This window comes from Grammomys surdaster, unplaced genomic scaffold (genome assembly GCF_004785775.1).
Source record: "Grammomys surdaster isolate TR1022 unplaced genomic scaffold, NIH_TR_1.0 125793, whole genome shotgun sequence".
Lineage (NCBI taxonomy): Eukaryota > Metazoa > Chordata > Mammalia > Rodentia > Muridae > Grammomys > Grammomys surdaster.
In genome coordinates this window covers 1,169,553-1,189,563 of record NW_021620624.1, presented here as the reverse complement: position 1 = coordinate 1,189,563, position 20,011 = coordinate 1,169,553, and the positions used below count along the sequence as shown (strand labels likewise).

The 20,011-nt window shown below is 44.2% G+C and overlaps 1 protein-coding gene across 1 annotated transcript in view; it reads right to left on the bottom strand.

The window, feature by feature from the left end:
* Positions 1 to 3,876: 3,876 nt before the first annotated feature.
* Fam47e (family with sequence similarity 47 member E) overlaps positions 3,877 to 20,011 on the bottom strand; it is a 38,698-nt gene continuing 22,563 nt past the window's right edge. The window contains exons 5-10 of the mRNA XM_028789204.1: positions 19,468 to 19,612; positions 16,211 to 16,312; positions 15,268 to 15,345; positions 9,262 to 9,417; positions 7,024 to 7,101; positions 3,877 to 3,975 (exon numbers count right to left, since the gene is read on the bottom strand). Of these exons, the coding sequence (XP_028645037.1) occupies positions 3,877 to 3,975; positions 7,024 to 7,101; positions 9,262 to 9,417; positions 15,268 to 15,345; positions 16,211 to 16,312; positions 19,468 to 19,612 (658 nt within the window). The remainder of the gene's footprint in view (positions 3,976 to 7,023; positions 7,102 to 9,261; positions 9,418 to 15,267; positions 15,346 to 16,210; positions 16,313 to 19,467; positions 19,613 to 20,011) is intronic.

The following is a 20,011-nucleotide window of genomic DNA, read 5'->3' as shown; positions in this document are numbered from 1 at the left end:
TTCTCATTGAGAAACCTAATTGATCATCGTCTTTATCATCATCATCATCACTATCATCATCATCATCACTTTGTAATTCAGAACAGAATAGACCACACTGGCCTAAAATTCCTGGCACTCCTGCCCCAGCCTCTGGAGTGCTAGGATTATAGGCACGAGCTACTCTGCAAAGCACAGAAGCTATTTTTATAGCAAAGGTGAGGAAGCAATTGCCTATACTACGTTGCACATAGACGTTGTATTCCAGACCCCAAGTGGAGCTTGGGAGACAATGTTTATGAAGTGCAGCACCACTGCCCATGCTGTGTCCGCGCGTTCTGCACCCTCACAGTGCCCATGCTGTACCCGCGTGTTCTGCACCCTCACAGTTAGACAGAGTTGAAATACTGAACACTGACAGACAGCTGCTTCTTCTCATTAGGCCCTAAACAGGACAGTGTAACAACTGAATCTTAATTTGCATTGTGCTAGGTATTGAATGTAATGTAGCTATGACTCCAAGTGCAGGGTGGGGCACATGTAGGTCATAAGCAGGAGCTTTATCATTTCTGTAAGGGATTTGAGCACCAGCAGATTTCAGAGAAGCCTGGAACCAGTGTCACACAGACGCTGAGCAATAGCTTTCTACACTGAGCCAACACCCACTCTTTCCTCCATACTCTGAGTATGCAGGTCTGAGTTTAAGGGGTGACATCAGGAGAAATAGTTCCTTAACGACCACTTAAGGAAAAACTGTTCCTTAGCCCTAGGACTGAGCCATGGGTCTAAAAGCCTGAGAAAAGCCCCCACCAGCTGTAGCTGCCTGCGGCCACAAATCAACTGAGTTCACCTGAAAGGGGCTGGGAACGAAAGGTTAACAAGAGGTCGAAAAGAGATGAAGCCAAGACAAAGTTCTCTGATCAAGGCTCTATGCTTTAATGTTCAGCTTTTCAATTTAAAGGGAAAAACCCTGCCTGAGCCCTTCCTAGTTTCAGCAGAAGAGATGGGTGGGATGATCCATTCTTGGTCACAGTCTTGGCCAGAGATATCTCAAGGCAAGCCCAGGGGCAGTTCTTCTTTTAAGTTCCATGCAGCCAAGGTGGGTAACTCCACCTAGATCCTATCACTTGGTCTGTTGTGGTAAACAAGGTCTCTCAGGCCTGCTCAAGGCCTGGGGAAGGGCACAACCAGCAGAAAACAGCAATTCTTGGATAACTTAGCAGCAATCACCGCTGACTGGTCAGTGTAGTCTCCTTGTGCTGCTTGAAGAAGGAAAAATTCAAGTGATGGGAGTGCACGCCTTTAATCCCAGCACTGGGGAGGCAGAGGCAAGCAGCTCTATGAGTTTGAGGCCAACCTGGTCTACAGAACGAGTTCCAGGATGGCCAGGGCTACATGGAGAAACCCTGCCTCAACAACAACAGGACTGAGAAGAACGCTCTTGGAGTTAGGCCGAGGAGACTCAGTAATGAGAAAATGATGGAAAAGACAACAGAGAGTCCCTTGGGGTTCCACCATGTCTTATAACAACAAAAACCAGTGTGAGGATCTCTGAGGCTCCGACCTTTGTGGGTAAATGTTTGGGCCATTCTATTAACCAAAAGATCCCATCAGCCAAAGGGTTGGCTTAAAAAAGCAAGCACGTGGAACAGGAAACGGATGAGAAAAGTGGTTTAGAAAGTGTGCTTCCTCACCAGGTGTAGAAATGAACACCACTGAGTTGTTACACATTTTCTTCCCTGTCACATCGTGTGCACACAACAGTTCCCAAAAACTTTTCCCAACTACAGGTGTGTTACTGTAACCAAACTTAAAGTGTATTCTGTGGAAGATGAATGAGATGAGAATGGGACGACCTGGGGAGTGGCAAATGTTTGCTGTGCGGGTGTAAGGACCCATACTTGATTCCCTGCACCTATATAGAAAGCCATGACAGTGTGGCTTGTGATCCCAATGTTGGAAAAGGAAACAGGCAGAGAGCTCACCAGGTGGCCAGCCTCACTGAATTAATGAGTTCAGGTCCCAGTGAGAAACCCTGCCTAAAAAAAAAAAAAAAAAGATGGTTCACGAGGAACAGTATCTCCACAGTCACCCATGCATGAACATAAGCACATACACAAAATAATAATTGTTTTGGTTTCTAAAGTTATTTTAATCCAAATATTTCTTTACATTTGTACAGCCTGTATACATGTATGTATACCACATGCATGCCTAGTGCCCACAGACACCAGTAGAGAGTGTCAGATTCCCTGAAACTGGAATTCCAGAACTTTGTGAGCTGCCATGTGGTACTCTGGGAACTGAACCCTAGTTCTCTGGAAGAGTCAGTGCTCTTAACCACTGATCCATGCAGCTCTCCAACCCTGCCCCCTGTCCCAAATTATAATTTCTTTTTCTTTTAGGTTTTTCTTTTAGGTTTTTCTTTTTTTTTTTGTTTTTTTTTTTTTTTTGTTTTTGTTTTTGGTTTTTCAAGACAGGGTTTCTCTGTGTAGCCCTGGCTGTCCTGGAACTCACTCGGTAGACCAGGCTGGCCTTGAACTCAGAAATCTGCCTGCCTCTGCCTCCCAAATAATTTCTTTAAATTGTAAATGTTAGAGAGTTGGCTCAGGGTTTCGGGACACTCGCTGCTCTTGCAGAGCATCTAAGTTTGACTCTCGTCACCCACATAACACAGCATACATCTGCCTGTGACTCCAGCTCCATGGGATCCAACATACTCCTCTGACCTCTGTGGGTACCCAAACACACACACACACACACACACACACACACACACACACACACAAGTTTAATCTTTAAAAAGTATTGAAACATGTTAGCTTGATTTTCCTTTAAATGTTTTGACCTACGACCTTCCGCAGCAAGTACACATTTATTAGCAAGACTGGGGAGAAAAACACCTCAGTTAGCTTAACCTGATGAAAGAAAATAACACTCTAAAGAAAGAAAAGAGGCACTCATTCTGTGTCAGGTTCTCAAAGTAGTAACAGTAAAGTAATTGTGACTTTGTGTATGATTTTATTTTTACAAAAACTTAACACACTTATGTAATTTTCATAACACGAAAGTGTGAGAGGATTACACATGAATATTGATCCCACAGTTGGTAAATATACAAAATGTATTTTTTTGTGTATCAGACATATTGGTACAGAACTGCAACTCTAGCCCCTGAGAGGCTAACACAGGGGGATGACTAATCAGAGGCTAGCCTGGCCTACATAGCAAGACTCTCCCTGAAGAAGACCAAACGCCTAAGCCAAACAAATGAGCAAACAAACCATTGGTCAGAGGAGGCTGGAAAGATGGGCCAGTCATTGGGAGAGCTCACAGTTCTAGAACACCAAGGTTCAATTCCCAGCACCCACACGGTGGCTCACAACCCCCTGTAACTCTAGCTCCAGAGCATCCAACACTTCTGGCTTCTGAAGGCTTCTAAACTTATGTGCACATACCCACATGCAAACATACTGAGCTATACATATCTAAAAATAATACAAAAATGATACACTAAAGCATTTGGAAAGCTGTTTAGAAAGACATTTGTGGGGCTGGAGAGATGGCTCAGTGGTTAAGAGCACTGACTGCACTTCCAGAGGTCCTGAGTTCAAATCCCAGCAACCACATGGTGGCTCACAACCATCTGTAATAAGATCTGATGCCCTCTTCTGGTGTGTCTGAAGACAGCTACAGTGTATTCATAAATAATAAATAAATCTTTAAAAAAAAAAAGAATTTATAAAAAAAAAAAAAAAAAAAAAGAAAGACATTTGTGTTGGGTTTTATATTTATGGATGCTGCCAGGTTGAAGTTTCCACAGAGGACACTTGCCATATTCTACTTAATAATTAAAATAATGGAGCATATCCAAGTATGCTGTCAATAAAAGCTGACTCATCTTCTCCCAGGATTCCTCTCTGTTTGTGTGAGCTTTTTAGGAGTCTTAATATTTTCAGATTTACTTTTCTCCTCCGCATACATCTTCTCAAGGAACTACAGGGGAAAAAGAGAAAGTTTCTTCATTAGAACGCCAACTAAAAACTAAACACTTCACTCTGGCAGATTTCCTTAGGCTAGACCTTTTAAGTGGATAACTTGAGTGAGAAGCAATTGTTCAGCATCATAAATACCCAGACTGAATTCATCCTCGGCCTGTGCCCCACCTTGGGCCAGCCCAGCTCAGCAAAGGCTTATGCTGTTAAAGGCCTGGGATCTAGCTGGGTCACTGTGGACAATGTATAGACACTGGTATACATCCACACAAGAATATGTTCCCCTGTGATGTGATTGATGTGAATGCATATATAACAGAATACAGATACATTATGGGTTAGAAAGAATGAATATTCACATATATTTAAGTGACAGCATGTAAATACATACATACAGATGTGATTTGCATATATGTACATCTGTATGTAATTTACATTTGTTTTTTTTTTTCATTTTCTTGAGACAGGGGCTCACTCTGTAGCCCAGACCGGCCTTGAACTCAGAGTAATCTCCCTGCTTCAAACCTCTTGAGTGCTGGGATTACAAGTGTTTACCACATCTCACTTCACATGCTAAGATGGATTCCCTCTTTCACATGAAAGGTTTTCAGTAGGAGAGTAGCTGTAGGATATTAGAAAAAGGGACAAAATAGTGCCAGAGTCTATGTGACTGTGTTCTCAAGTGGCTCACCTTTATGCAGGGGCACAATCTCTCTGGAGTTTGTGCAGCAGAGAGCACAGCCAGTATGTCAGACATGTTCCCTTCTGTCCCTGTCAATCTGTGTGTTTATCGACAGAATGAATTACTGCAGCAGGGACAAATCTGAATTGTGGAGAGCTATGGTGCTGCTTCAAGGATATTGGCAAAAGTTTGACCTTGGGCTAGGACAAGGAAGTAGGCTTATCATCTTGATAAGTCCCTGAATACTGGAGGACTTGGTCTTGTTTGTTTCTTGACTATTTTGTTTATGCTTTGTTTGTTCCTTGACCTAGAACTGACCCTTTGCATGTAATTAGAATGGTATAAAAGCTGACTGGGAAAAAAATATCAAGGCTCCTCAGTACTGTCTGGGCTCGTGTTATCCTGTTGTCTACTAGTCTTTTCTTTTCAAACCTTACTCCCTCCTTAGAGACCCTGTTGACTGACTGAGCTGGCTTGGTCACTGAATGGAAGAAGGAAGCTGTAACAGTATAAATATTAAGGTAAACATATATAACACAAGGCTGGGAAGGTGGCTCAGTGGATAAGAATGTTTTCGGCATAAAAATCTGAATTTGAGTCCCTGGCACCTACAGAAAAAGTCAAGAATGGCCAGACATGCCTGTTACTCTAGCATTGAGGAGGGGGACAATGGGGATAGATGAATCCCAGTTCAGCCTAGACAAAATGGCTAGCTTCAAGGTAAGTGAGAGAATAAACAAAGAGTGATAAACATCTGATGTCCTGCTCTAGCCTCAGAGGGCCATACTCACACACACACACACTCATACACACACACACACACACACACACACACTATATATATATATATATACATATGTATGTACTCATGGCAGCACATGCCTATAACCTCAGCATTTAAGAGTTGGAAACAGAAGAATCAGATGTTTAAGGTTACTTTAAAAAAAGCAAAACAAATATAAACACATATATATCTTATATAATATTCAAAAGAGTATATAATGTGCAATATAAAATATTAAGCATAGTTATATGCTCTCTCTATAAAGATATACCACTACACTTAAGTGGGCTTTATATGAAGATCAAGTAGCTACTGTATGTATGTCAAACCCAGTATGATAGACTATATAGAGAATATAAAGGAAATATAGTTAGGGGGCCTATCACTGATGCTCTGAGGTGAAGGAGAAACCCCATTGAAATTTATGATGGAGTGTTCAACACTAAATCCCTACCTCGTGCTTTAAACTAGCCTAAAGCCAGGCCGTTTCTGAGCATACTCAATATATTCATTTATTCAACATTAAATACAAGCCACTCTTAGTTCTATCACTCTTGAGAAATAGATTCCAAGCCAGTGTGGTGGCACATACCTGTAAGTCTGGTACTTGGATAGCAGATCAGAGAAATCTGAAGTTAGGGGCAGCATCAGGTACATAGCGAGTTTGAGGATAGCTTGGGCTACACAAGAAGACCCTATCTCAAAACAACAACCAAGAAAGAAAGAAAGAAAGAAAGAAAGAAAGAAAGAAAGAAAGAAAGAAAGAAAGAAAGGGAAAGAGAGAGAGGGAGGGAGGGAGGGAGGGAGGGAGGGAGAGAGAGAGAGAGAGAGAGAGAGAGAGAGAGAGAGAGAGATTTAGTGTCCCATTTCTAATATCTGAGTACCTTGGCTATTCCGTCCTCTGGGGAACCTGAGGGACATGGTGGTGGACACATGCATGGACTGTCATTAGCTATGACTGGCACCATATGCCTAGGGTCCTGCTGTCTGGGTACACAGCTTGCTGCGATCTGCCCAGCTGATCTCCTGCTATGATCTTTGTATTGGAGGTATGTGTGAGTCTGCCCTATGGGAGAAGGCTGGCACACCCTTTCCATACTACAGGCCACAGCTGGATCAGGGAGAGGGCAGGACAGAAGCTGGGAGGCACCCAGACATGAACTTTTACTGGGTTTCTGTTTGGACAGAGCTCACGCTGTGTGATACAATTTTAAGTGCCCACTCCATTTCATGCTGACCCAAGCCATGTAACTGTGTCATTAGGCCTGAAAGTCCCAGAGCCCTAAGGAGTTCCTAGAGAGCACATACTGTCTTAGTAACAGGCTCTGCAAGCTCTAAACCTTGACTCCCTTCACTTTGGTCCAGAGGATAGCAGACTTCAAAGCAGCAGGAAGATGGCGCCTCTACAGTGGCATTAACCAAAGGGCACCATCTGGAAAGCAACACTGAGTTTTTATTTGACCCATCCTTCCCAAGGCTTAGTGGGATGGCGCAGGGGAGTGGGCTATTCTCATTATGTTAGGGTACTTCTCATCCAGTTGTCTTCTTCAAAGCTCTCAGCAGGGTTCTGCAAAATAACTCACCCTGGGCATCCTGTAGCCCCTGCTTAGAATGAAGTCCTTAAAGGCTGCTGTCCCTCGAAGGTCTACAAGCAGCTCCTCCTAAAAGAGCAGTTTAAAAGAGCCTGGTGAGCCGGCCAGCCTGGTCTACAGAGTTTCAGTACAGCCTTGCTATACAGAGAAACCCTGTCTCGAAAAAACAAAAAAAGAGCCTGTGGGAGAAACTTCCATGAAGCTCCTCGCTGCGAGCAAGCGCTTCCTTCTCACCGTGGGGTTCGTTAAGGAAGAGGAGAGCTTCCAAAGACGTCTGATTTCACCCTCTTGCCCTTTCTTTCCCCTTGCCCTTGTATGAAGGATAAGCAACAAGTAAAACTTTTGACTTGGGATGTCTAGAAACTAACTTATTTGATACATTATGGCCACAACTTGTATGTTTTAATTTTTTTTTAAATATTTCTTAATGAAGGAGGCAAGTGAGCTATCTCACCAGCCCCACAAGTTACAGATCTTAACTACACCAATCAAAATGGGCTTGTTTCAGTCCCAAGTCCTCTGAATAGTCTCTTGGAGTTTTCTTAGCATTTATTTGAACTCAAAAAGCAGATGTATAGCTGGGCAGTGGTGGCGCACGCCTTTAATCCCAGCACTTGGGAGGCAGAGGCAGGCAGATTTCTGAGTTCAAGGCCAGCCTGGTCTACAGAGTGAGTTCTAGGACAGCCAGAGCTACACAGAGAAACCCTGTCTCGAAAAACCTAAAAAAAGAAAAGAAGAAAGAAAGAAAGAAAGAAAGAAAGAAAGAAAGAAAGAAAGAAAGAAAAAGAAATTTGCATACTGCAATTCAACTCTTTAAGGTCACTTCAGCTTCCAAACACAGTCAGTCAAGGATAGTGAGAACTCTTGTGTTCTTGGTGAGACTGTCATGATGGCTCACAGTCGCACCTTCAGTGCAGAAGTGAAATCCTCTGTAGGCTGGGCATGGCAGGGCATGCCTGTGACCTTGACCCTTGGGAGGGTGAAGCAGGAGAATCACCAGTCCTAGGCCTCCACAAAGACTGCTGTGGAACAATCCTATTGTCTAGACTTCCCCATGTCTAAATCTCCTGACGAATAATGTTTACTGCCATAGTGATATCAACCACAACGTCCAATGGAAAAGGAAAGATACTACATCTTCTTTAGCTGATTATATGCACTCTGACACCATAAATAGCTCTTGCTGTCAAAATAAAATATTATGTTATGAGTTAAATTCACATAAATGTAGGCAATCAGAAGCCATGCACTAAAAAAAATCTACTAAGGATTATTTATTTTGGAACTTATTCAAGCATGCTGTACTTATAGAGTCATGGCATACTCAGTTCCTAAAAACAGTCTTTTATACCCAGCACTGGGAAGAGAAAATGACCTTTTTGGTCGGCCTAGTGGACTGATGGACGATTACCAATGCAGCATTAGCTACATCTGTACAGGGTTTTACTTTCCCACGTGTTTCCCTATGAGTATCGGGAGACACTCTGGTCTGCTGTAAACGGGAAGAGGTCTACAGATGAGCTTTGTCAGAGTCCTGTGAAGCATGTGTCAACACCTGCCTGTTTTCAGAGCAACGGTGATGACCTTTGCTCCAGAGATGCGTGTGCACAGGAGACAGGCCGGCACACAGCTTCTCTACAGTAGAGCAGGGCCACGTTTTGGTGGTGTGGATTTGCTGCTGGGTCATTTAACCTTTGATCCCTCTTTTAGGGAGACTCTGTAGCAACTGAGTACTGCTAATGAAACTTCCCAGGTACAGCTTTGAATTTTTTTTTTCCGTTTTTCGAGACAGAGTTTCTCTGTGTAGTTCTGGCTATCCTGGAACTCACTCTGTAGACCAGGCTGGCCTCGAACTCAGAAATCCGCCTGCCTCTGCCTCCCAAGTGCTGGGATTAAAGGCGTGCGCCACCACCGCCCGGCAGCTTTGAATTCTTTGACAGCCATCTTGTGCTGACAGGAAACCAGTTCCACAGTTAGTCTCCTGAAACTTCACCACATCACACCAATTCGGAACACTGTGGTGGGCCTAGCTCCTCAACCGCCTTTAAACATTTACTCACGGAACACACTGATCAAGATGGCAGTTGCTTATTACATGCTCTCCACAACTCTTTGCCTCTCTCATTGCTGAACTGAATACACATACCCTGAGACTTTGGGGGAACCTCCTTGCCCAACCTGCAGCCACTGTTTGTGCTCAGACAACCGGATCTCAGCATGTGAACACACCTGCTCCTGAAGCTGCTTTTTAAAATTCCAATCTTGAGCTTTGCGTGAGACCCTGGGGTCAACCAAAGGTTCATCCACTCTTTGTCTCTTCCACAAACTGGTGTTCAGATACCAGGCTCCGTACCTCATCTTCACCTGCTTCGGCTTCTGAGGGTTCTAGAGAAAGTCACATGATCCCAGGGTTGTGGTTGATGCTGCTTACTTATTAATCAGCTGATCATTTCAATAATCTAACGCTCATCTTATGAAAGGTGTGCTGTGACTTAGAATTTACAGCTAGTTCTCGCCAAAGTGTTTTACAAAGCTTCAGTGTGCTTTGGGTTTTTATAAAAGAAGCATGAAGCATTCATAATTAGGAAAAGAGAGTCACACCCAGGAACACGGGCGTTGGATGTACACAGGCCTAATTTCAGTCTTCGTTCTCTCACTAGCTGTGAGTCCATGGGTACACCACTTCAGCTATATATCAGTGAAGTGGAGATAACAGGGTTTTGATGCTGTAAGAGTGTCCGGAGGATTACAGGAGATGACATATGCAAAGCAGGTAGAAATCAGGTAAAAAAAAAATTACATATTTCACCCAAGAGTGATGATCTTGAACAAGACGGGTAAGCCAAACTAGTAAGTTAAACTCACTAAGCTCAGCACTACGCTCAGCCTCAGGAGCACTGTACTATCGTTGACCAAACTGTTTCCTACCCCCTAACCTTCTGTCCCTTTAATGGAGAGAGAAAATATGAAGGAAGAGCAGGTCTCACTCTCTTTTCTGATACTTCCATAGCTGTGCGCTAAGGAGAACTTCAAGCTGGTTCACAGCCAGATGCTGCGGACACAATGCTACACGTCTATAGCTGGATATCTTCCCACTACATTTGTATAAAGCTCAGCGATTGGGCTGTTTGAGAGGTAGGCGGAGTGAGGAGTCGGGAGGCGGGAAGAAGAGGAGCTGTAAGAGAGTGGAGGGAGGTGCAGCCATGGAGAATTAACAGAGCAGTCCTGGGTAACGATTTACGTCTTAAGGTTAGATGTTGGGAAACAACTCTGTGTGGACATCTTGTTAACTGAACATTTCCAAATATATAAATATTGGATAATCTTTATATAAGATAAGCATAAGAATCTTCATTCTACCAGGTACAGCGGGCATGGCGGGTATTCTGGGGTTCAGCCAAGCTTTGTGGAGACAGCGTGCTGGATTGGCAGAGCCAACCGCCACACTGGCGTCTCGTGTGTGTTAGGGCCAGTATTTCAAGCTAGCCAGAGCTGTGGTCCAGTGTCAGAGCTGTGGGGAAATGGCGCTGTCTAGTAACAGCCTGGATCGGGAGCCGCATTCTTAATTACCTGAAACACGTGTCATCTTATCACAGTGACTTAACTCGTGGGTGGAACACAGAGACATGACATCACAATTCTGTCTCGATCCTTCAAACATTTATTTTTATTCTTGTTATTTATTTATTTGTTTGTTTGTTTGTTTGTTTTGGGTTTTGGGAGACAGTGTTTCTCTGTATAGCCCTGGCTGTCCTGGAACTCACTCTGTAGACCACTCTGTAGGCTGGCCTTGAACTCAGAAATCCGCCTGCCTCTGCCTCCCAGGTGCTGGGATTAAAGGTGTTTGGCACCACCACTCAGCACATTTTTTTTTTTTAAGATTTTTCTTTTTACATGTATGAGTGTTTGCCTGAATGCATGTAGGGATCACATGTGTACCTCATGCCTGTGGAGGTCAGAAGTCAGTGTTAGATCCCTGGAACTAGAGTTACACATCGTTGTGAGTCACCAACCATGTGGGTGCTGGGAATTGAACCCAGGTCCTCTGCAAGAGCCACAAGTGCTTTTAACCACTGAGTCGTTTGTCTAGGCCCATATATATATTGGGGGTTGGGGGATGGGAGGTTTGCAAAGGGGAAACCGGTCCTCTGGAAGAGCAGTGAGCTTTCTTGACGTCTAAGCCATCTCTGCATTCCTCTTGTCTACATTTAAACTGTGTACTGGAAAGTGGGACAGAAGGTCAGGATACTTGGGCAAGCATTCTGAGTCCAGCTTCAGGAGGCACTGCTGCCACCAGCTTCCATATTTGATGTTTAGGACAGGCTGCCTAACTCCAGAATGTTTCACACGTGCATCAGTGCCTCCCGGGCTTCCCTCCCACACCTACTTCACACTATTTCTGGTGGTATCCTCCCAACCGCCCAGTCTAAAGTCTCAACCCTCCCACAACATGCCTTCCCTTCTTTCTTTGCCTCATGTTTCTTAGCAGTGCTGGTCACTGTCTCATGTGCTGTGTATGTTTCCTTGTCTGTCTGCCTCTCTTTGTACCCTCTGGAATACAAGCTTGGGAGGCTGTTCTCCACTGTGCCTCCCTAGCATCTAGGACACTTAGAATATAGCAGGTGTTCTCTAAATATTTGCTGAATAACAGTGCTGTTTCTTAACTCTGTCGTTGTTGACATTTGGAGTTTGAGCACTCTTGGCTGAGGAGAGGTGGCTGACCTCCTCATGGAAGGACATTTATCATGTTCCTGGTCTCTGTCTATGAGATGCTAGTGGTATCTGCTGAGGTAGGACAACCCAAGATGCCATCTGCAAACATTGCTAAATATCCTTGGGAAGAGGGGGATGGTGCAAAATCTCCCTCAGCTAAGAAACACTGAACTGAAAGTAGGGAAGCAGAGAATGGGGTAAAAGAACAGGGGAAGACTAGGAACCCAAGTGAAGAGAAGAAGTTGGTAATTTATTAGTGATCTTTTATGACTCGGCACAAGCAAGATCTCTTCTCTGAAGCCTTTATCAAAACTGTCCACACCCTGTATTTGTTGGATCGATCATTTCTTCTTACATGTGTATACACAAGACATCATTCTGTGGCAGTTAATCATTTGCCTGTTGACTTCACTAGAACTGTAAGTTCTGAGTGTAGGAAGTAGCCCTCTGTAGGAGAAAACTGCAGGCATGACCTGACAGACAGCCTGCTCAGCCCACTGTGCTTCTAAACAAGTCCGAAGTAGGATGCATAGCCGATAGCCGGCCGGCAGATGAGTCTGCATTCTCCACTTCTTTAATGTGCTTCTTCTGCAGAGAGACCCTGGTGGTGTGAGTGCTCACTATCTGTTCCAGGATAATGGGCTAACCAATGACAGTGGATAGGCTTCTACCATATAAGTGGTTCTCACATGCAATAGTAGATATTGTTTCCTAAAACTGTCTCCAGAGTGGTTCATTTCTGTACCCTGTACCAGTCCACGTGCATTGCAGTCTTGTCAGAGGACACCCTAGTAAAGACAGCAGCTCTCCAGTTTCATGTCATTTGCTAGCCACACCTTTGAACAAATTGATGCTCAGAAATGTTTATTGAATGACTAATTAAGTAAACAGATGAACTGTCATACAGAATGAAGAGGAAAATGGAGAGATAAGGACACACGGTGCTATGAAGGATGGGAATTAAAGATACAATTGATCTCCACCAAGCGACCTAGAAAAAAAAACACTCCACAGCAAAACCGGCCACATACCCTCATTTAAAAGGAGGTAGAGGTCCATGCAGGGAAAGGGGGACTTCAAACAGAATGCATGAGCAGAGGCACGGTGGGAGGGGAAAACTGTCTTAAAGAAGACCAGAGGACAGAATGTGGCAGTGCTGAGAATCCTCTGTGGGTAGAAAGCTAACAATGAGGACTTGCAGGTCCAGAATGTGATTGATTCTCCCTCCCGCTTTCCACATTCAGAACCCAGAGAAAAACAATAGTCTGCGAGATGCTGGGCCTCAGTAACCAGGACAGTAATCCCTGGGAGAAAAGGGACAAACAAAATAAGTGTCATAATTGCATGTCGACTGCAGAAAAAGAGTCTCTAGGGCACATGGGGAGGAGGAGCCCGGAAGCAGCCCAAGGGACTCCCCGACTGACTGAGGAAACAGAAGGATCAAGAATCCACGGAAAGCCAGGCAGCAGAAGTTCACAGGACAGAGCCCCAGAACAGAGAGAGGGCTCTGTGTGCGGCTGTGGTGGGGTGTGGAGCACATGTACAGGAAACCACCCAAGATTCAAGCAAAGAACCAGCTTAATGCCTGCCCCAGAGGGAAAGTATCTGATAGTTGCACAGGGCTGGGATCAGTAGCCTCTTCCTCCTGGAAGGCTTAAAGGTTCACAATGGGAAGAACACACTTAAGGTCTTGTTCAGTACTATGAAATAATTAGCCCAAGACCAAATATTACTTTATTCTTTCTCAAGAAAACTTAAAAGCAAGACCCCCAAAAGACCAGGCTTCTCCAAATAACTTGATTATAGCTCAGAACAAGTTTCAAAAATATTTATAAAACCGTAAAAGTACCCAAAACACCCATTAAGGTGAAATGCACAGTGCCTGGCATCCACTCACAAACTACCAGACATGAAGCCATGCAGGAAAACATAGCAAACCTCGAGGACAGGAACTGACACACAGCAGATTCTGACGCTATGATACAAAGACACCAAAGCAGTTTCTGAGCTGTATCTCTTATGCTTCCAAAGATTAAGTAGAGACATGGAAGGCAGATAACACACGTCAAACAACTAGAAATGGAGACTGGAATGATGAAACAAAACCACAGACATTTCAGGAAAAGAAATCACAGGGTTTACGGACCTATCAACAAAAACCATAAACAAAGAAAGAAACAAAACAGAAGCAGTGAGCTGGGACACAGGGTCAGGGCTCCTCGGGAGCAGTTCAAACGCAGGGAGAGGCCTGAGGCCAAAAACAGACTCAGGAACTAATGGTCAGAGTTTTCCCCCAAAGTTTATGAAAGAAGTACACTGCACATGTATAAGAAAATGTCAAAATGCAACCCATTACTCTGTACAAGTCATATATACTAATAATTTTCAAAAGCAAAAAAACAAACTGTGAAAAGTATATGTTCATAGGATGAAGACACTAAGTGAACCCCTACATAAGTCTAAAAAGAGAGGTGTGTGTGTGTGTGTGTGTGTGTGTGTGTGAGAGAGAGAGAGAGAGAGAGAGAGAGAGAGAGAGAGAGACAAAAAGAAAAATCTAAAAGCAACCAAAGGAAAAAACCACATTCAGAAAAACAGGTCAACATCTCATAAGAATGGTCTGAAATAATTCAATCAAAACAGTGGAGCAACAGCTTCATACGACTGAAATAAAAGCTAACACTGTGAACCTAGAACTCTGTACTCACAAAGTACTGTGTGTACATGTGTGTGCATGTACATGCGTGTGTGTGCACATGTGTACATATACTTACATGTGAGCACATGTGTGCATGCATGTCTGTGTGCGCATGTGTGTGTATGTTGTGTGTGGCGGGTGTATGCATGTACACACATGTGCAGGTCAGAGGTCACCTCTGAGTGCCAGTTCTTACTTTCTCTTGTTTGAGTAAGGATCTCTCTGTTCACTGCAGAGGTGCCAGGCTGTGAGCTCCTGAGGATTCCCCTCACCCACATCCCCTCACTCCACCACCTCACCATAGGAAAGCTGAGATCTCAGACACATGCTACTGTGTTTGGCTTTGGATGTGCTCTAGAGATTCAAGCTCAGTTCATAATGTTCATGCACCAAGCGTTTTACCGACAGAGGCATCTCCTCATCCTGAGAGAAATCGTTAAAGTTGCACACATTGGATTCTGTTTTTCTCTTCAGAGAAATAAAGCTATGTGGTAAGACGTGTAAAGAAAAACCACAGGTAATTCAGAGCTAATTAGAGATAATGTTCTGTTTTTGACTTTGAGGGAAGACGCTCCCCACTCAACACAGGCACTCAAGTCTGTTGTTGACTCGCACAGGGAGGCACATGTGCTTTATTGCACAGCAATTGAACGGAAAGTTGAAGATGCTGAGGCGGAGATGCTACCTCCCTTCAAAACACTGATGCAACTCTTCCTTCTCCTGCCATGCTTCCGTGTTTGCAGCAACATGTGCTTCTGTTAGGAAAGAGTGTGACTGAGAAGGATGCTGTGGGTGTAGAGAGATTCTCAAAGGTTAAAAGCACTTACTGCTTTTCCAGAGGACTGAGGTTCTCTCCTGCGCCCACGGTGTTCTTGCAGAGGTGGACCGTTGATGCAGTGTTTGTCCTGCAGAAGGTTGACATGGACTCAACCACCTTCAATAGCAGCTTTAGGGGATCCTATGCCTCTGGCTTCCACGGGCACCTACACTTGTGTGCACATATCCATATACAGAGATACACACACACATAACTAAAAATAATTTCTAAAAATTCTTAACCTAAAAAAAAAAAAGATGTGTGGTCAACTTGATTCAAATAAAAATTCAAGAATTCTTTGGGCTTGAGATTAATAGTGTTCAGAGTCATTGCTGGATTAGTCTTGCTGCTAAGTAATAAGCAGCAAGTTATTAATATAACTAGGGGTTATGGTTTCAATTTAGGAAAAGCATTAAAAAGTCTGTCTCTAAAAACGGATAGTCACTAACAATTCCAAATGATATGTCCTCTTCAATACAAACCATTATTATAGATATTAAATATTCATTCTCTTATCAAATATTTATTAAATGTGATAACATTCTGGGAGATGCTCTTTAAAAAGCCAGAGTCCCGGGCTGGAGAGATGGCTCAGTGGTTAAGAGCACTGACTGCACTTCCAGAGGTCCTGAGTTCAAATCCCAGCAACCACATGGTGGCTCACAACCATCTGTAATGAGATCTGATGCCCTCTTCTGGTGTCTCTGAAGACAGCAGTGTATTCATATATAATAAATAAATAAATCTTAAAAAAAAAAAAAAAGCCAGAGTCCTAGAGAACCAGAATGCAAGAACGTTTAAAACTTTAAGATAACTTGGTTTCCTTAGATTTTTGGTTAGTTCTCCTGTGGTCGTCTGTGTTTTCTGAAGTCACCTCTCATGGTCTGGTTTATAGCACAACTCTGTCTCCTGTCGTTTCCTCAGCCAGTTTTCTTCCTCGGCTCTCAACGTACCTGGTTTACCCTCAGCCTGTGAAGCTCCTCACAGCTGCGTCTGGTCTGATAGTCAATGTCAAACTGCTGCAGAACCAACTCTTCGTTGATGGTGGAACTTCCCTGAAAGAACGCTACAATGTATGAATGGAAGACAGATGGCCAGGAGCTCCCTGCTTCCTCCCTTCAGCTCAAGAAGTGTTGACCACTCCTGAGAGATAGGGCGTTTGGAGGAAAAGTAGACAATGCTCAGGGAACGTTCATTGGAGACAGAAGTACCTGGAGCGGCATGGCTTTTCTAGTCTAAGGAGATTAATTTAGTAGCTGAAAGAAGCCATGAGTCCCTGTGGAAATACTGTCTGACCAAACACAAATTTTTCTGACACCTTGTAGCAATAATATTCTTAGAATGCTTTTCAAGTGTATCTTTAAAAAAGAAAAAGTGTATGTGTATGTTGCTGAAAATCTGTGCCAGGTGTGTCCAGGTGACAGGCCAGAAGAGCTAGTGGTATGCCCTATAGCAGGAGCTGGGGGCAGTTGCGAGCTGTGGTGGGTGTTGAGAAATGAACCTAGGTCCTCTCAGCCACTGAGCCATCTGCCCAGGCCCTCTCCATGGCCCAGTTTAAAGAGGCTATTTCAACCTTTTTGTACACAGAATAACACTGTCCTTGCCTGTTCCCTGGACACAGTTGGTAGAGGTAGAAATGAATGCCCTGAGTGGCTCAAGGAGATGACTTTTGTCCTAACCCTGAAAGACTACTAGAGTCAGAATAATCCCACTCTGGGAGATAACCGTTGGGAAACAGAGAGGGTAGGGTGAGTGGGAGTTGGGTATGAAGTAGTATTTACGGAGGGGAGTGTGAACCAGGGTCAGAGCCTTAAACTCGTGGAACACCAACAGAACAAGACTTGGGATAGTAATGAGAAGAAACACAGCAAGCACAATCAATGAAGTGCAAGAATCCATAGTGTAGAAAGAAAAGTGCCAAGTTCCTGTTCCTCACACCACAGACTGCTGCGGTACAGGAGAGTTTGAGGGCCTATAGGACTCTGGTTATAGAGACTAGAAACACAGCAAGCTGGCAGAACAGCTCAGCTGAAGTCTCAGGGTTGGTATTGTGAGTGTTGTTTTGTTTCATTTTCTTATTATAAAGAAAACTTTATTGACCTTTGTTTCCTTAGATGTTCCCAGGCTTCTCCAGCTTAGCTAGCTGCAGAGATGAACTGTGCACGAGCAAACACTGAGGGAGCTACTGGGGCTGTGAGGGTGACTCAGCTGGCAAAGGCCTGAAAGGCCTGCTGGGACATACTTGAGTTAAGCTCCCAGAACTCTCAGAGAAGAGCCAGGCATGCTGGCATGCACTTGCAATCCCAGCAGGAGCGGAGGCAGGTGGATTCCTGGGGCTTGCTGGCCAGCCAGCTTAGCCTAATTGGTGAGCTCCAGGCCAGGGAGAGACCCTGCCCCAAAATTGTGTTTGGCATCTGAAGAGCAACAATTGAAGTTACCCTTTGGCATTCCTGAGTAGACATATACACACTCATATACACCCCCCCACACACACACACCCCCACCCCTACATACATACATGCATGCACACATACATGCACACAGAACTAAGGATGAGCTTGTGCTTTAAATATCAGAGTTCTAGATCAGATTCCTAAAAAGACTTTTTAGAGGCAACCGCCCCATGAAACAGCTCCCAGGAACATTGTTTATCATATTCTCCAAAAACTAACTAACTAACTAACTAACTCTCTCTCTCTCTCTCTCTCTCTCTCCCTCCCTCCCTCCCTCCCTCCCTCCCTCCCCCCCCCACAATTTAAGTTTATGTCCTTGTGTGTGTGCACAGGCATTTTGCATGCCATGGCATGTGTGTGGCATGTGTTCTTGCACGAAGAAGCCACTTCTGTTCGTCCAGCATGTGGGTCCCAGGACTCAAACTCGGGTCACTGGGGTTGGGAGCAAGCCCTTTTATTTTCTGAGCCATCTAGCCAGTCCCTTGGCTTGCTTCATTCTCAAAAGCCTCATCAAGACCCTCCATAAGACCTGACTTCACCTGCTTCCTCTCCAGTAGAAAGTGATATTTTTCCATCGATGGATTGCTCTTTAAACAGAAATGAAGTTTGGGGGGGGGGTGTTGTTCATTTGTTTGGTTTTTTGTTTGTTTGTTTTTTATCGTCTGCCATAGCTGTTCTGTGACCCATCTTCTTCCTTCACCAGTGCAAAGGTGTGTGTCTGTAAATATGATGCCTTCCCCAGGGTTTACGGTTTCATCTTATCGGGGAGGACATAGGACTGCAGAGGAGGGGGCTGGTGCTCAGGGATCAGGGAGGACATAGGACTGCAGAGGAGGGGGCTGGTACTCAGGGATCAGGGAGGACATAGGACTGCAGAGGAGGGGGCTGCTGCTCAGGGATCTTGGGCAGACCTGCTGGCATTCAGCTCTCATCCACAAGTGGGGTGACAGTAGGAGAGACAGCATGGAAGGTGGAGGGAATGCTAGGCCACTTTTTCCAAAAGTCAGGAAACAGGACCAACAAGATGGCTCAGTGGAAAACACAGCCGATGACCATTTTTAGTGTTTCTCTAAATGCTCAAAAAGGTTGGAGGAGAGAAGAGACTCCATGAGGTTGTCTTCAAACCTCCACATTCTCATTGGGGCGTGCACACAACCACACGTACATACCGCATACACAATAATAGTAATAATAGTAATAATAATTATTATTTATAAAGTGTGAAATGCCACAGGAGTGAAGGATGGAGATTCCTGTAACTAAAGTGGGAATGGAAGCCATGGAGGCCACAGCCATGGTGCAAGATAGAAAAGTGAATATTCAAAATAGTTCTGAGCTTACAAACTTTGCAGAAGTTTCTTGTGCCCAAAACTTTCTGAGGTCAATGACTGAGCAGACAAGTTTTCATCATGGCTGATGATTTGAGAATTTGACTCTAATAATGTTTAATTGAAGTAACTTTGAGCTTGATGTGTTTCTTCCACACCAGGGATCGAGCCAAGGGCTTCACACGCTGAGCTTGACTCTATTTTTGAAGATATATTTATTTATTTTATGTGCGTACACTGTGTCTGTCTTCAGACACACCAAAAGAGGGCATCAGATTACATTACAGATGGTTGTGAGCCACCATGTGGTTGCTGGGAATTGAACTCAGGACCTCTGGAAGAGCAGTCAACATTTTTAACCACTGAGCCATCTCTCCAGCCCCTGAGCTTGACTCTTGATGGTAACTTTAGGTATCACTGCTAACTTACAAGATCGGTGGCCCAGCGGCAGAAGTCGCTGACTCCTCTGCGTACGTCATCATGGAGGAAACTGTCTTTATAGATTGAATCCACTTTGCTTGGCTTTTCTTCACAAAGCCACTGGCCTGAACGTGACGTCAGCATCTTCTTGGGTCTACACACAATGAGATCATCAAAGAATTGAGCATGAGGCCGGGTGAATCCAAGTAGATCTCAAGCAGTATCGCTGGGAAATGATCAGCACTCTCAAGGTCTCTAAAAGGTCACATGAGCTATAGCTTCAAATACCACGTTCCCCTCTTCAGTACTAGAAAGGCAAGTGTGTCATGGTGTGTCATACTGATTAAAACTTAAGATTAAATCAAGCGTTATGTCAGCTTTGAAAGTTACAAGTACTACTTATTAATTAATACAGGTACCAGGTAGAAGCTACTGCACTTGAAGTTGACCTGTAATCTTTAGAAAAACGAGCATCTTTGACAATGAGCTCTCTCCCTCATTCTCATTCTCTCTCTCTCTCTCTCTCTCTCTCTCTCTCTCTCTCTCTCTCTCT